General features: G+C 52.3%; 1 protein-coding gene across 3 annotated transcripts in view; it reads right to left on the reverse strand.

Moving 5' to 3' along the window:
- Positions 1–16,795, reverse strand: part of TNS1 (tensin 1) — a 214,268-nt gene that overhangs the window by 31,608 nt on the left and 165,865 nt on the right. For 2 of the 3 annotated variants that reach the window (XM_052655179.1, XM_052655196.1), the window contains 3 exons: positions 11,294–11,380; positions 6,023–6,219; positions 5,065–5,140 (listed from right to left, as the gene is read on the reverse strand). In XM_052655179.1, coding sequence (XP_052511139.1) covers positions 5,065–5,140; positions 6,023–6,219; positions 11,294–11,380 — 360 coding nt within the window. The remainder of the gene's footprint in view (positions 1–5,064; positions 5,141–6,022; positions 6,220–11,293; positions 11,381–16,795) is intronic. The other variant, XM_052655187.1, reaches the window with a different exon arrangement.

Here is a 16,795-nt window from a genome sequence, read left to right on the forward strand (position 1 = left end):
GAGGACCCCTCCTGAAGGAGGGCATGTCGGGGAGCGGGGTTGGGGGGGCAGCAGGAAGTGGAGCAGAGGAACCAGCCCCGCCCGGTGGTGCCAGGGCAGCTCCACTCCCCCTTCCCGTCTCCTGTGTTTCTCCAGGGGATGAAGGGTAAAAGGAGTCAGGAAACAGCCTTGCCCCTCACCCTCCAGAAAGTCATTTCTATCCCTAGACCCTGAGTTTCTTCCCTATGGTTCCTCCACACTGCGTAGTTATAACACTGGTTTCTTGGGCACCCTCTGACTTGCTCTATATCACTCTCTCTCTAACCTCTCCTCTCACATTCCCTACCCCACCCCCAACGCACACACACACACACAAACAGATGTACTTAAAGAAAGCAGAGTATCAAGATGGTACAGCCTGTAAAGGACAGAAGGAGGAGAAGAGATCACCAGCAGAACCAACCCTGAGTCCCCAGGCCAGTCTTCAGCCACAGGTCTTTGACCTCCAGCTGAGCAGGCCCTTTGCAAGCCCCAGGAAGAGAGAATTTCTCAGCTGGGAGCTCTCTTACTTCCCCCAAACCTCAGTGTTCCAGAAGAGGAAAAAGCCCCATCTCTAAAATACGTGGGCAAGAGCATGACCACCCTGCACAAACCCAGGTCACCTCCCAAGCCACCTGTCTGGGTTGGAAGTGTCACATAACACACAAGGTCAGAAAGGGCAGTCAGGCTTTCTCCCATCAGCCAAGGACGTGGCTGGACTCCAAGCTGAGCTGCAAGGTTGTTGCTCTGCCCAGTCACAAGACTTCTCAGTGGCAACTGTCATGTCTCCAAACCCACCTCAGAGGAGAAGTAAAGAAATGAGCTCCGTGTCTCCTGTCGCAGCTCTCAGGAGCCTGCAGAGCCCACAGCCGTGGAAGACAGGCAGTCACACAGGGCCGCCAAAAGCCTAAGGCTGCCTGCCCCACCCCAGTGGCCTCAACAGGTGAGCCATGGCCCTCAGGTGCCCAGGACCCACACAGCAGCTCCAGGACCCTCCCTGGCATCTCCTCCCTTTCCCAAAAAGGCAGTGAGACCTACAGGAAACTAAACTCCCAAAATATAATCTTCCAATGAAAGCAGTTTAAATAGCTTATTTGTGATCCCCTGGAGGAGGGCATGGCAACCCACTCCAGTATTCTTGCCTGGAGAATCCCCATGAACAGAGGAGCCCCGTGAACAGGTGGGCCATGGGGTCACAAAGAGTCGGACACGACTAAGCAGCTAGGCGCGCACACACACGTTTGTGCACATGGTGGTGTATCCACAGGTGTCCATGGGAACAGAGAGGCATCACAGGAGTCCAAACGGTTGGCCCAGCCCTACACTCTACCCTCACTCTGCCCTGAGATGCCCAGTGGACAGATACAGCAGAGGGGACGAGTGTGTACAAACACACACATCCAGGCAGGGGCTAGGTCTAAGCCTCCATGCTTCTGTGTGTCCCTCTTTCTCTCATTACACACACACACACACATCTTTACAACAGACGCTTATCAGCACTTAGTAATGTTTGTCAGACAAATGACTTTGAATGTAATTAATTATGGAAGAATGAGCCCAGCCTCAGAGACCACTGTCCGTGGAATGACCAGAAAGACTCTGGGCCCATAAGGCTGCCTAGTGGGCGCAGCAGAGGTGCAGGTGAACAGGGTGAAGGGGACGAGGAGACAGAGGCAGTGGGAGGTTCCTCTGGGCTTCCCTCAGCACCCCCAGCTCACTCATCACCCCTGCCCTCAGTGCCCAGGCATCCACCCTTCTGCTGAGGCAGACATGTGGGTGGCCCTGAAGCCAGGCAAGGCTTGGCTTCCCCAGAGAAGAATTCCTTGCATTTCTCCACCTCTGTTTTCTCTCCCAACCCTGTGCATGGAGGAAACCTCTAACTTATTCTCTCCTCCCCAGGCACCCGGGGCTGACCCAGGGGAGGGAGGGAAGAATGGGAACAGAAACATGTGGTAGAACCAACTCTAGCCCGGCCCAGATGGCTTCATCCCAGACAGGGTGATGGCCAGGATCCTGGCTGTTTGGACCCACAGGAAATTGGAGCAAGTGTGAAGGTGGTGGGGAAGGGAGCTTCCCAGATGGCTCAGTGGTAAAAGAATCCACCTGCCAATGCAGGAGACGCAGGTTTGATCCCTGGGTTGGGAAACCCCCGGAGGAGGAAATGACAACCCACTCCAGTATTCTTGCCTAGAGAACCCCATGGACACAGGAGCGTGGCAGGCAACAGTCCAGGGGTTCACAAAGAGTCAGACACAACTGAGCACGCACACACGCACGCACGTGCAGGTTGGGGAGCTAAGACCAGGGAGAGAGATTCCAGGAGTCTGAAGCCTTTTACAAGGCTACAGAGCTGTCTTGAACAGCTGCCCTGGGCTTTCACTGTCCAACACGGTGGTCAGGAACCTCGTGGGGCTACGGTGCACCTGCTGTGTGTCCAGTCTGAACGGAGGTGTTATATGAGTGTAAAAACACACAGTGGATTTCAGACTTGTATGAAACAAAAATGAAAAATATGTCTTTACATTGATTACATGTTGAAATCATACTTTAGATCCTTAGGGTTAAATAATAGCAAATTTTTTCTTTTTCTTTTTTTTTGGCCGCACTGCGAGGCTTGTGGGAATCTTAGTTCCCGGATCAGGGATTGAACCCAGGCCCTCGGTAGTGAAATCACAGAGTCATAAACACTGGCCACCAAGAAATTCCCTAAATAATACCTATTATTAGAATAAATTTCACCAACTTCTTTTTAGATTTCTTAAAAAGATTGTAGGATAATATTCTCATTAATCATTTTATTTCTACTTACCTATAGAAATGATAATACTCTGTGGATATTTTGAGTGAAATTTAAAAAATCATTACAATTAATTTCTCCAGTTTCCTGTATATTCTTTAATGGAGCTGTTAGAAAAGTTTCTAGTGCAAACTACTACTACTACTACTACTACTAAGTTGCGTCAGTCGTGTCCGACTCTCTGCGACCCCATAGACGGCAGCCCACCAGGCTCCGCCATCCCTGGGATTCTCCAGGCAAAAACCCTAAGGTGGATTGCCATTTCCTTCTCCAATGCATGAAAGGAAAAGTGAAAGTGAAGTCACTCAGTCATGTCCGACTCTTAGCGACCCCACGGACTGCAGCCCACCAGGCTCCTCCATCCATGTGATTTTCCAGGCGAGAGTACTGGAGTGGGGTGCCATTGCCTTCTCCGTCTAGTACAAACAGCTCATGTTATTTTTCTGCTGGACAGTCCACTCACAAATTTAGCTTCCTGTACGTCCAAGATGGGCTTCCCAGGTGGCTCTAGTGATAAAGAACTGCCTGCCAATGCAGGAGATGTAAGAGGCACAGGTTAGATCCCTGGGTCAGGAAGATCCCCTGGAGGAGGGCATGGCAATCCACTGCAGTATCCTTGCCTAGAGAATCCCATGGACAGAGGAGCCTGGTGGGCTACAGGCCATGGGGCTGCAGAGAGTCGGACACGACTGAAGTGACTGAGCACACGGGATGTGTCCACGATGGTGGCCAACATAATTCTGTTGGCACAGAAGGCAAGCACTGGTGCCACATTCCTCCCCCTGGCAGGACAGCCAACCACCGGAGAACACATGGCCAGCTCCAACTCTCTTGTCCTCACCCTCTACCAGTCTCACCCGGACGAATGAATAGCTTGGGTGGACCTCACCTAGTCTAATCCTGGAGCATCACTAGTCTCTTCACCTCTGCCAACTCGGGCCTCTTACAGGAACCCTGAGTCCTTCACAGCCTGGTATTGATCCATCACTGCTTTCCCAGGTCTCCTCCAGCTCCTCTTCATGTCTCTTCTACCATGAAATGGAATACTTCCTCTCTCCTGGGCTCATCCAGGTTTTCTCATTGTTTGGAAATGTCTCTGCCCTTTAGGGATCTGCCACTCCAGTGAGAACACCAAGTAAGACACAGACTAAAGGCTCCTGTCTGGAGGCCAAGAGATGGATACGTTGGGCATATGGTCAACCTGAGGGTTCTGACCTTTCTCTCCTTGGTGAAAACTAGGAAGTGGAAGAGGTGCCTGGATGCAGACAGAAATGGGAGTCAGAAGCAAGAAGGTCCAGGGGTTACTTTAGGTTGTTTCTTTAGGATGGGGGATGTTTTACACATAGGATGCAAAGACTCTTCAGTTCAGTTCAGCTCAGTTCAGTCACTCAGTTGTGTCCAATTCTTTGCGACCCCATGAATCGCAACACGCCAGGCCTCCCTGTCCATCAGCAACTCCCGGAGTTCACTCAGACTCATGTCCATTGAGTCAGTGACGCCATCCAGCCATCTCATCCTCTGTCGTCCCCTTCTCCTCCTGCCCCCAATCCCTCCCAGCCTCAGAGTCTTTTCTAGTGAGTCAATTCTTCACATGAGGTGGCCAAAGTACTGGAGTTTCAGCTTTAGCATCATTCCTCCCAAAGAACACCCAGGACTGATCTCCTTTAGAATGGACTGGTTGGATCTCCTTGCAGTCCAAGGGACTCTCAAGAGTCTTCTCCAACACCACAGTCCAAAAGCATCAATTCTTCGGCACTCAGCTTTCTTCACAGTCCAGCTCTCACATCCATACACGACCACTGGAAAAACCATAGCCTTGACTAGACAAAGTAATGTCTCTGCTTTTGAATATGCTATCTAGGTTGGTCATAACTTTCCTTCCAAGGAGTAAGTGTCTTTTAATTTCATGGCTGCAATCACCATCTGCAGTGATTTTGGAGCCCAAAAAAATAAAGTCTGACACTGTTTCCACTTAGCAACTAGCAAACCATAATTTGGGAGTCCAGGGACCCAAGTAGGTCAGCCTGGACCCCAGGATGCAGCTGCTGCCTCTTAGCTGTGTGAGCGTGGACAGCAGAAAAGAAGTGAAGAGAAGAGAGGTGAGGAAGGGAAGCAGAAGTAAGATGAGCCATAGGGATGAGAAGCGGCAGATTCTGGTCCCACCCAACTCTGCCAGCACTCCCAAATCTGGGAAGCCTACACAGGCCAGAGGGGACCCAGCGAAGGAAGGCTGAGTGTGGAGTTCTTACCCCCACTGGGTGGTGGGCTGGTCGGAGAGGTTCCTTCCATCTCCTCAAAGGCTTCCTTGTAGCTGTGCAGATGGGGCTGCATAAGGAGAACAAGGGAGCAAAGCCGTAGCTGTGAGTCTGAGGAGGAGTTTCCAGTTACCAGCCTAACCAATCATCCTTTCCAGTAAACACGGAGGTCAAAGGCAGATTTTCGTCACCTGTGGCCCCAGCGACTACTTGCAACCAAGAGAACAGAAAGTGGCTGATTGCAAGGCAATTGTCCAGCAGTACCTGCCTTGGAAATATTTCACAACAGGGCCAAAGAGAAGGGACAGAAGGCAGGAGAGAAAAGATGTCCAAAAGCTATTTATGTCCAGAAGGACCCATTAACCTGGGATTTTACCAAATATGGACCACTCACATCAGAATCTTCCAGAATCAGATTCCTGGGTCCCACCCCAAGTCTAATAGGCTAGAATTTTTACAGGGGGACTTGAGAATCTACATTTTTAACAAACTCCCTGATGATTGTTATGCTCACTAACGTTTAAGACCTACCTCCTCAAACTGCTGAACTGTCTCAAAAATATAAAAACTTTGACACTGAAATTAGATCTATCTCCCAAGTATACCCTACGTCCAGAAAGGGTTAAAAAACAGTCTGTAGGATCTGGCTTGGAGTCTAGAGTCTGCAGTCACCTACATCACACCAGGGTCCTTACCACCCTCATAAAGGGTGCTCTCTGGGGCTCAAGAAGGGAGCCTCAGTCTCAGTGTTCATGGAAGAAGTAGGGGAATAAAAGCTGTTTGGAGGGGGAAATTGGCTCCTGATTCCACAAACCAAAGAGAAGCCCTAGGCTGAGGACGCAGGGAGGAAAAAAATACTGAGTTTACTGACAGGTCACCGTTACTCAGATGACAATCAAGTCCCTCAACAGTTCAGCTGGGCTCTGCTACCCTCTGTGGCCCCAGGACTCACCTCTTTGGGTCGCCCTCCAGGATTGAGAGCGATGGTGAGAGCCAGCTCTGGGGAGACGCACTGGACAGGCGAGCGAACCCCGGGGCTACGGGGGGATGTGGGTTCCGGTGACTGGTTCTCGTACTGCCCATCGCTGGCAGCCCGCTTCCGGAGAGGTGCTGGGGGCTCTGCAGGCTGCTTCTCCCGAGCCTGCACCCCTGGGAGGAATGGCAGGGCAGAGAGGGCAATGAGCAAAACGTGGGGGGAAAGGATCAATCCGCCTAACTCCCCTAGAGGAGACAGTGCATCTTAGCTCAGGGGGTCCAAGCTGGAGCTGGACTTGCCTCCCCTCACACCTCCTCCCCTCAGACTCCCTCTGCCCACACCCCAGTTTCTCTGCTGGGTGGGGGAATCTGCTTAGGTTGAGCTGGACTTCAGCAGGAATCTCTGCTCTGCACAGGGTTGGGGCCCAGAGCACAAAGGACTGATACAAGAAACAGATGTCAACTTCTTCCAAGCCCCGGAGGCAGAGGGCCAGAGCTTCCAGGCAAAGGAGGGAAGGTGGAGGGAGGAAAGACAGTCTCCAAGGCGACTGCATCAACCAACAAGCAACACCAGCCCCATGGGGAAGGACTTGGAAGGACTGAATGACGCATCAGCTTGCAAATGGTGCTCCCGAGAAGAAACCCAAGAAATGACTAAGACCTGTCACGATGTCCCAGCCCCAGCTGCCCCTGGAATACTGCTGGCCTTCTCAGGGGTTCCCCAACCCTCATCCGTCCAGTGTCGCTCTGAAACCTCCCACCCACTTCCTGTATGCCCACACTTTCCTTGCCCCAAAGATGGCCCAGGTTTCCAGGCTGCCCCAGAGCAGCAGGCAAAGAGCCTGCAGACAAGCGCCTCCTGTGCTTTTGTGTATTTCCCTCCCACTCCCCAGGCCTTAACCTCACCCTCCTCCCTTCCCACTCCCTCTTCCCACAGCTGGGCTGCGGCACGAAACCCATTGCTTCATTGAGCTGGCTCCAGAAGCCTAGAAAACTTACTCCCTTGGGGCCCAGAGGCCATGACCCAGCCTGAGGGTGTGCCCCTCATCCTCACTACCCTGAAGAAGGAAATTCCAGCCCTGCCTCCGCCACCACCCGAGAGGGCAGGCGAGGTAAAGAGAGGTGCTGGGACTTATCAAAGGTCTCATGAGACCCTGGCTATACCAGCCTCAGGCCAGCGCTTGTGGGCCGACCCACCGCCCCGTGGAACACATGCACACGCACACGCAGACTGCCTCAGCAACAAGCCAGCACAGCCAAGCAGAAATCACCCTCAATCAGACTGAATCGTCATCTACCCTTCAGAGGGGGGTCTGCATGGCCCCAAGAATCCCTAGCTCCCGCCTGGCACCGCCGCTGAGGCCACTATGAAAAGCACAGGCTGAGAAGCCTAGCTACTTGTCATGAACAGCAGGCTGCCAGCTGCCAAGTCTAGGGATGGGTGCACACATCTCACACACACACACAAACACACACACAGTCACTCCAAGACATGCATTCAGACCAGCCCATAACTAGGAGCCTCGTCTGGAGAGCACTTGCAGATGTAGAAGGTCCCCTGTTGGGGTGGTGTCCTGAGTTTCCACGGCCAGCTCTTCATTCATCAGAGGCAACCTGCCTACCAGCTCAACCAAGAGAAAAAAAAGCCCCGAGTAAAGACTGTAAACCAGGCTCACAAACCGCCTTACTTAAAACAATTAAGCCCCTTGCCTCAAAGGGCCCTTATTTGCAGAAGAGACAAGTAGGGGTTGCACCGTCCTAACCAGGGGCTGCTATGAGGATCAACCCGGACGGAGGACAGGGCACACCTCTGAAGGGCTGGGCAGGGCCCACTCAGGGATCCTAGGGCAACCCCAGGTTCTCAGCCCTCAGAGAATTGGGCGGCGGGGGAGGGGGAGGTGCGGGGGTGGTCCCCTACCCTCGCTCACACTTCCCCCACCTCCTCCAAGCCCCCTTCCCTGTCAAGCCTCCCTGAGCAGCTTGGTCCAGAGCTACCGCCGGTTTCATTCCTGGCAAAAACATTAGAGAGAAACAGACGTAGCCATTGATTTTCTAATAATAATTGTGACAAAGGAGGCGCGTTCGGAAAAGGCTCCCAGGGGTTTGGAACTAAGCTCAGCCCCAAGGTTAAAAGAAACGCATTAGGGCTGCACTGAGTTCCGGCTCGCTTAGCCCCGCTGCCTCCGTCGGCCAGAGCCCGTGTCTTTGCAAGGGGCGGCTGATGTCCTTGTTTGGGGATCCGATGTCTGCCCTTGAAAAACGGGTCTGCTTTAACTCAGGGCCCTGTCTCTCCTGGAGGGACACAGAACATTCTCCTGGACGCACTCAGAACATGAGCTCCACGTTCAAGGGCTGCAGAGTGTTGCAGTGGCCCAGAGAGGAGGCTAGACCACTGTGGAGAGGGGAAGCTTCCAGGCCGTGGAGGGTGTGAGGTCTAGCCCAAGGCGGTCACCACTTGAGAGCAATCCCACCTCTTCTTCAAGCCCCCTCTCCACCACCACCAGAGTGGGACCAGCTCTGTCTGGAGGCAGGGGGATGGACAGGCGGCCATCCAAAGCATAGGGTCCTGCAGGGCACAGCCCCCCTCTGCCAGAAGAGGGAAGCCCCGCATTCCACTCCCACGGGGACAGACCCTCTCCCGCGGAGCACCCCCCGCAGCCCCAGTGGCCAGCCCCGGGCCTCTCGCATTCTCTGAACACAGTGTGCCACTGTTGTCCGCCTTGGCAGGCCCAGATCTGCCCCCCAAGTGCCAGGAGAGCCATATTCCCTCTCTCTTGTCCCTCTCTACAGGAGGGGAGACGGGCCATGGCAGAGGGGAGAGAAGAGAGCCCCATTGTTCCTCAGCCAAGCTGGGACGTCTGGACACAAGCTGACAGCCTGTGTCAGGGGAGAACACCCCTCCCTCACGTCCCAGAGACTGACGGGTAATAAAAATAGCCCCACTCTTTCCCACCAGCCTCCTCTCCGCCCAGCACATCCCCCTACCCTCACCTCAGGACTTTCTCAGCCTCCTGGCCCCAGGCCCGCTCTCAGGGCCTCTGTCTAGTGCCCCACTCCCTGCATACACACAGGCATGTGCATGCATGCGTGCACACGTGCACACACACACACACACGTGGGCACACACAGCCTGAGCCTGGCAGCAACAGCGGTGGGTCACAGTCATCCTCAGAACCTCCACAGTCAGCCCTTCCTCAGCAGGAGACCAGGGACCAGAGGAAGTTTATGAAGGAAGTGGGGGGAAGACAGGCAGCCCAGGGACTCTGCAAAGTCTTCCCAGCAAAGCTGGTGAGCCCAGCCTTCTCAGCCCAGCAGCACAGAGAAGCAGCCAGAAAGCAGTCTTTAGAGTAGTTAACACACTACACGAGAAGCCATGTGTCGTCCTCCAAGGGCTACTCGCACACTCTGGGCATCACGCCTTCCCTGGAGGACAGCAGTCCTTCTGGAGGGCAGCAGTCACCTCAGCCCGGGGCCTCCACCTTGGCCACCAGACCTGAAGAGCAAGGCACAGGGCGCTGGAGCAGCCCCATCTCCTGGGGCCCTCACTTGCTCCCCCAGGATGGTGCTGTGCTCAGGGGACAGCCGGCTCCAAGGCTCCCCTAAAGTGGCCTGGACCTGAGATCAAGAATCTCCATCTCTCACACACACACACACACACACACACACACACACACAATTCTAGAGGCTGTCGCCCTAACACGCATCAGTACACCTGATTCATAGACACAGCATGGCTGCCCACCACCCCAGCGTCCATGGACAAATGTCCTTGTGCCAGGCTTCGTCACATGCCTCCTCTACAACCCCCAGACTGGCCACTTCCACCCTCACAGACCCAGCTCTTCTCTCCAGCCTTCCATTTTCCAAAAGACTGGATTCCTCAGCTCCAGGTGGCAGGGCTGGGTGTCCGACAGCTTGCCTGGGGCTCCGGAAGCGAGGGGATCCGGGAGGCCACCTGCTGGGGCCAGGGCACCAGAAAGCCACACGGCAATCACACTAGCTAACAGCCCCAGGGCAAGCCATGCCAGCTCCCCTCAGGACAGGCCCACCCCCAGAACTCCCCCAAACCCCAGGCCCAGCTGGACACTGCACTCCCCACCACTGGGCCGAGAAGAAGGTGGAGGGACAGAAGAGGCGGACAGGGAGCTATTCTGCTAAAGCCATCTCCCTATTGTCCATGGACTGGGAGAAGGAGGGCCCTGAAAGCACCGGCTATTGCCACTGGAAGTCAACAGCCCCTTCACCCCCTAAGCCTTTTCCCAGAGCTGCTTAAGGCCACGGCATGGGGTAAACCCGTGCACACCGTCTTCTCTCTGACCTGGGCTTCTGGCTTCCAACGAGCTGGGATGGGATGAGGGGATTCCCTCCCCAGAACTAAAAGCCTAAGGGCTTAGATGTCCAGCTGGGGCAGAGGATGCCAGTGGACCACATCACTCTAAAATAGAGCAGCGTGACTCTGGATGGAAGGGCCACCATACTGGAGCACATAAAGCCACCAAGCTAAAGGCACATAGCCAGGCTACGACCCTCCATTTGCCACGCTGGGAGGGTGAGCTCTGAGCAATTCAGAGACTTGCCTGGGAGTGTCACAGAAGTGGTCACAGGCAGAGCCAGGACCACGCCCAGGGCTTCTGACTCTTGGCCATGGGTCCTGGGGTCAGAGATTCAGGATGAGTCAGAGGGGGCTGCCCTGCCCCATTGAGTGTACTCCAGAATGGACAGAGCAGCAGGCGCCGGGGCACCACTCTGTGTCTTGTGCCCACTGGTCCATACTGAGCATGGCCTGGCTCCTGCCGAGGCTCTGGCCAGGACAGCCCGGGTGATCTAAGGGCCAAGGCAGCTGGAGGGCTGGGCTGTCAGAACCCTCACTGAGCGCCTTTGTTGCAAAGACCTGCATGCCCACAAGCAGCCTGAAAGTTGGTCCAGTCACCCCAGACTCTTTTCCCAGCAGGGAAGGCCAAGGCTGGAAGCATCAGGCTGTGTCCATGCAGAAGTGGGAGCACTCACTCATGCAGAGAGGAAGGAGGGAGAAGGGAGCAAGGACAGAGGAGGGAGGCAGTGAGAAAAGAAGCGGGGGCAAAGAGAAGAAAGAGACGGAAAGGAGAGAACAGAAGAGGGAAAGGAGGGAAAATGAGCGGGAGATGGGAAATGAGGAGGTGGAAGAAAGTGGGCAAAGTCTGGAAGGGAAGAGAGAGAAAAGGGGAGCGAGGGTGAGTCATAAAAGGAGGGGAGAGGGAGAGGAACCAACCAGAGAGAGAGGAAGATCGGAGCCGGTGGAGAGGAGGGTGCCAGGAGCTGACTGTCCGCCCAGTGCCCTGCAGCCTGGCATTGTACGCTGCCCACCCCCACCCCGGGGAGCCGGCAGGGGGGAGGCAAGCAGCGTGGGGGGTGGGGGGGGACAAGGGAGGCGGGAAGAGGAGGACACCAGGCAAGGAAGGAAACACGCCCACGGCACGGGGGACAGATGGACACGGGACACACGAAGAACGCCAGGGACAAGGCATTCAACAAGAGAAAACAAAACAAAAACAAAGAAAAAAATCAACATTAGTTGGTGTGTTGAGTCTAGAATCTGGCCACACACTTAAGGGAGGTGGGCAGGGTGTCAGACAAGAAGAGAGGGTGGATCCGGGGTCTCACTTCTCCGAAGGACAGGTGGACGTTCTGAGGTCCAGTAGGACACCACTCACCTCTCTTTCCTAACCCCAGCATGGAGCAGGAAGCTGCCAGCCTGGGACCAGGAGATTTCAATCCTTTGGCTCCACATCTCACCCACCCTCATGGTCAGCACGTCCCCGTTCCAGGACCTCTCTCTGCTCATGGTCATCTCCCTGCCCCTGGATTAATCAGTGACCCTTCCAGTCTCAGCCCAAGGGTCATCTCCCCAGGCATCAGGGCATTCCTTGGCCCTTTATTCTTCCATCACACCCTCCTTAGTAATCCTCTTCCATGGGGGCCACTTAGGAACCACTTCAAGTCCTGCCCCAGACTACTGGGCACCACTGAAAAGTCCTTAAGATGAGCCTGCCTGGATGCACTGTAAGGACCTGGGATGTCTTTTTCCTTCAACCCAGCTGACTCCAATCCATCTCACACCCCAGGGGCTGCACAGTGGCCAGTCTCACTTCTTTCTGGCTTCCAGAGAGCCATACCTTTTGAGTTTTCTCTACTTCAAAAGCTGCTCCACATCAGTTTGTTTGTTTGTATTTACTGGTTCCTCCTCATGTCTCAAAGCTCCAGAACTCAATCCTAGGACCTCCCCTCTGTCTGTGCTCACCCCCTCAGTAAGATCATGCAGTTTCTTACTTCACATGACATCACAGCCTGATATCTCCTACATTCCTAAGCTCCCATCTCTCCCCCATAAACTCCTGACTCATACATCCAACCATCTTAAACACTTCATGGGCATCTCAAACGTAACGTGGCCCAAGTCACACTTCTGATATCATGTCTAAGACTGCTCTTCCCACGTTCTTCTCCATCTGAAAGAAGAGCAACTCCTTCCTTTAGTTGCTCAAGGAGAAACCGTGACTTTTCCTTCTCTCAGGAAGCTTTGCACTTGCTATTTCCTCTGGCACATTCCCTCCCTACCCGACAAAGTTTTTCCCCTGACCATCCAACTACCCCACCACCACCCTTTACCCTTCACTGGCACTTCACTGCTTTCTCTCTATGGCACTTATCATCCATCTGACAAATTATATGTGTATTTGCTTACTGGTTTATTGTCCATTTCTACCTCTTAAAAAAAAATCTTTATCTTTTTTGTTTACCACCCTTTCTCCTGAGCCTACCTAGGCGAACATGTAGCGCAGACAAGGGGCACATGTTGAGTGAATGACAGAATGGGCCTTGATCTTGTCTCCTTTTCCCATGATGACATATCAAAACTGAGTTCTTAATTCAAGCTCTCAAAAGTTGACACCAATATTCCACTGCATCGGTATCCATTCTCTATTCTTATTTCATGAAGAGGTACCTTACCTCCCCAGCTCAGATGTGTGCTCAATTGTATCTGACTCTTTTCAACCCCGTGGGCTGTAGCCCATCAGGCTCCTCTATCCACGGAATTCTCCAGGCAAGAATACTGGGGTGGGTTGCCATTTCCTACTCCAGAGGATCTTCCTGACCCAGAGAGCCAACCAGCATCTCTTGCATCTCCTGCCTTGGCAGGCAGATTCTTCACCAATTGTGCCACCTGGGAAACCCCTATCTTACCGCCTGGTTGAGCCTAAATTATCTACCCAGGGATCTACTCCTAAGCCTACCCCCTCCTTATCTCCAAAGAGACCTGTTCTGTCAGTTTCCCTCTCTCTCTTGTATCTTTCTCTTCTCACTCTTCCCCCCATGCCCAACCTCTCTCTCTTCCAACTCTGAAAACTCTCATGGCTCCTATCTGCACACAAAGAAGTTCTCAGTATCTTGCCACCCGCTTTAGCTACCACCCTCTTCCCTTTTATCACAAAACCGTTCAAAAGAATGGATGATGCGCTGTCTGCACCCTCTCCTCTCACTCCTCAGTCCCTCGGTCCGGCCTCCGTCACCACCACTCTACTGAAAATATGCCTCCGAAAACCCCCGAGGCCACCTAACTGGCAAGCCCGGTGAATTTCCCCGAGTCTTCCTCTTCGTGGTCGCCCCACAGTGACGCTGCTGGCCTCCTGGGACCCCTCTACTATTCTGACTTCTATGATGACCCACTGTCTCAGGGCCTTCTCCTGGCCCAGAACATTCGTTCTCCAGGCCCTGCATGGCTTCCATTCCCTCACGGCCATTTCATTCTAAGCTCTTTTCTCTCCACGCCGTCTGATATATAGAGATTTCATCCATGCCCAAAGCTTTAACCTTCATCTTTGCGAGGATGACTCCCAAATCTATAGCTCTTTCCACTCTCTCAGGTCCAATTCCAGATGTCCGATTGCCTTTCATATCTCTCTATCTGGAGCCTCCACTGTCACTCAAATTCCACATAACTGAGATCTTCATCTTACACCAAACTGCTCCTCCTCCTAACTTCTGGCTTGTTAATGGAACAATCATTCTGTTTCTATCTATGGAGCCTCAGAATTATCTTTGATATCTCCCTCCTCTTCACTTACTATACCTAATCAACTTGTAAATGCATTGGTTCTCATCCCACTACAGCATCCCTGCCCCCATCTCTTCCTTTTCATTTGCATGGTCAGCACCCTAATTCAGTCCCCATCACCCAGGTTAGCCAATAAGCTCCTAGCATCTCCCCGCTCAAAGTCTCTCCCCTTTTGTATCCTTCCTCCCCAGACCCACTAAATACATCTTCCTAAACTACAGTTCTGATCATGGCATCCTTTCCTAAAACACAGTAATGGCTTCCTTCACTTCCACTAGCTAAGACTCAAGCTTCTCCGTCTGGCATTTAAAACCAACCAGACGCAAGCCCCAGGCTCCTTTCTTCACTCTCTATTACACAGCCTATCTGCTCTCAACCCACTCCATTCTTCAAACACATCCTATGCCTTCCTAGCTTCATTATGAGCCTTCCCTTTCCAATAATCTCACCCATTTCAAACTCCTATCTTCCAAGGCTCTGGTTAAAATATATACTCAACACAGAGCCACCCCAGTCTCTCTAGCCGATAGTGATCTTTCTTTTTTCTTCATTCCCACAGAACTTTTCTCCATATTTCTCTTATTACAAAGAACTTCATTTTAAAGGTCTAGTTCTTTTTCCCCTTACTAAACTCTAGACTCCTTAAGGATAAGATCCACATCCGATTTCCAACATGCATTGAAATCTCTACCTTTAGAGACACCTGAGACCAGTCCAGGCACAGAATCAGGATCGTATGAAAACTTGATTGGACTCAACAACTCTGACTCTTATTTCTTTTTCGTGTCTTATTGCACTGGCTAGGATAGCCAATACAATGTTAAATGATTGCGGTGACAACAATCATGTTTATTTTATCCCTGGTGTAATGGGAATGCTTCTGTTTCACAAGAAAGTGTGATATGTGCTTCAGGTTTCTGGTATCTACTCTTTATCAAGTTAAGAAAACTACTCTGACATTCTCTGAGAGCTAAGCTGAAATAAGACATAAGTAGTAGATGGATCGCAGTGGCATGAACCAAGGACACAGAACTGAAGTACAGAGGACAGCCAAGGAGGAAAAGGCAGACCTGAGGGTGAAAGGCCAGAAGAAACTAGATCATATTCATGACCATACAGAGGTTCTCCTCAGATCTGAGCTCCCTAGGTTACTCATGTTGAAGCTTATATTCCAGCTCCTTGCAGAAGAATACAGAATGAGAAGAAAGAGGTAGTGCTGAAAGTCTATCCTTTGGCTCCTAGACTGTTTTACAGCTTAATCCTGCTGGTGCATCTTTATCTACAACGAGCACTGCAGATATCCTGAAGGCCTACTGAAGACGTTGTGCAAGCAAGATCTGCTGACATAAGAAATACTGGTCATGAGAGGGCATAGACCAAAGAGACCTTCTGAAGCCCTAGGGACCAAAAATAACTGTCCCTTCTATACATCTTAGCCCTTCTCCTGATGGAGTCACTCAAGTTGGTGGAGGAGATGACAGCAGGGTTGGGACACAGATACTGTGCCAGTAATATCCCTCCATCCTGATGACTTCTTGGCAGCCAGAACCTGAGCAGCTACAGGATATGGAGGTTGAGAGGCAAGACCTCAGAAACTTGTAGGAGAGAAAACGCTGAGCGGAGAGCCACTGTAAGGTGGACATCTTTCTGGGGCCATTAAAGTATGGCTTCCTCTTGAGCTACACGGAAGGGTTCTGGGAGGGGGAGGAAATTCATCCTACTCTCTTTAGATACCTCATACTTCTCTTCTTCTATTATAAATAACTTCATTTTAAAGTTCTAGTTCTTTTTCCCCTTACTAAACTCTAGACTCGTTAAGGATAAGATCCACATCTGATTTCCAAAATGCATTGAAATCTCTACCTCTAGAGACACCTGAGACCAGTCCAGTCGCAGAATCAGGGTAAATTTCTTTGGATACTGCCCATCATTAGACTAGCGTGTCACTATTCCTCAGGCCACCACCCCAACTCTGTAAAATACTGAGAGACCCATTCTTTTCCCGTCAACAAAACCAGGAATAAAATGGTTTCTTCTGACAAGCCAAGTATTCTTTATCTTACTGGCCCAGATGTGGACAAAAATAGAAGATGGCAGTCCCTTGGAGACCACCCCGTGGAGCATTTTGCCCCTCAGGTTATAGAGCTACTCATCTTATCCTTTGACCCTTGGTTAAAGCTGATGTGTCGCTAGTCCAAATCTCCAGGGAAGGTGAAGCCCTTGATTGCCAATTTCCATAGTGTGAATACTGCCATTATGGCCAATTTCAAGTTACCCATAGTTGAACTGGGGGCTGTGTTCTGCTCTGAAGTACAGAAGCAGGACATCCATGTCCCCACACCAGATCCTGGACTCAGCCTCAAAGCCAACTGGCCTGGCCCCAGCTCCCTCCCTAAACCAACTGTCCGTCCTCAAGAAGGGTGTCTCCCTCCTTGCAGCTGGCATGGTGACTCAGCTTCCCCTAAATTTAGGAAAAGGGACAGAAGGCAGACTCAGCTGCCCAGGCTCCTCTTCTGACCTCCTTCCACCCTGTCATCTGAGGGGCTTGGCACAAGGTCCCCCTCACCCCAGGCTCTGGTCTACCCCTGCCTGGGCTTCACCCCTACAACAAAGCCAGCTCATAGGATTTCCCACCCAGTTTAGCTATCCCCATGGAAT

Source organism: Budorcas taxicolor, chromosome 2 (genome assembly GCF_023091745.1).
Source record: "Budorcas taxicolor isolate Tak-1 chromosome 2, Takin1.1, whole genome shotgun sequence".
Lineage (NCBI taxonomy): Eukaryota > Metazoa > Chordata > Mammalia > Artiodactyla > Bovidae > Budorcas > Budorcas taxicolor.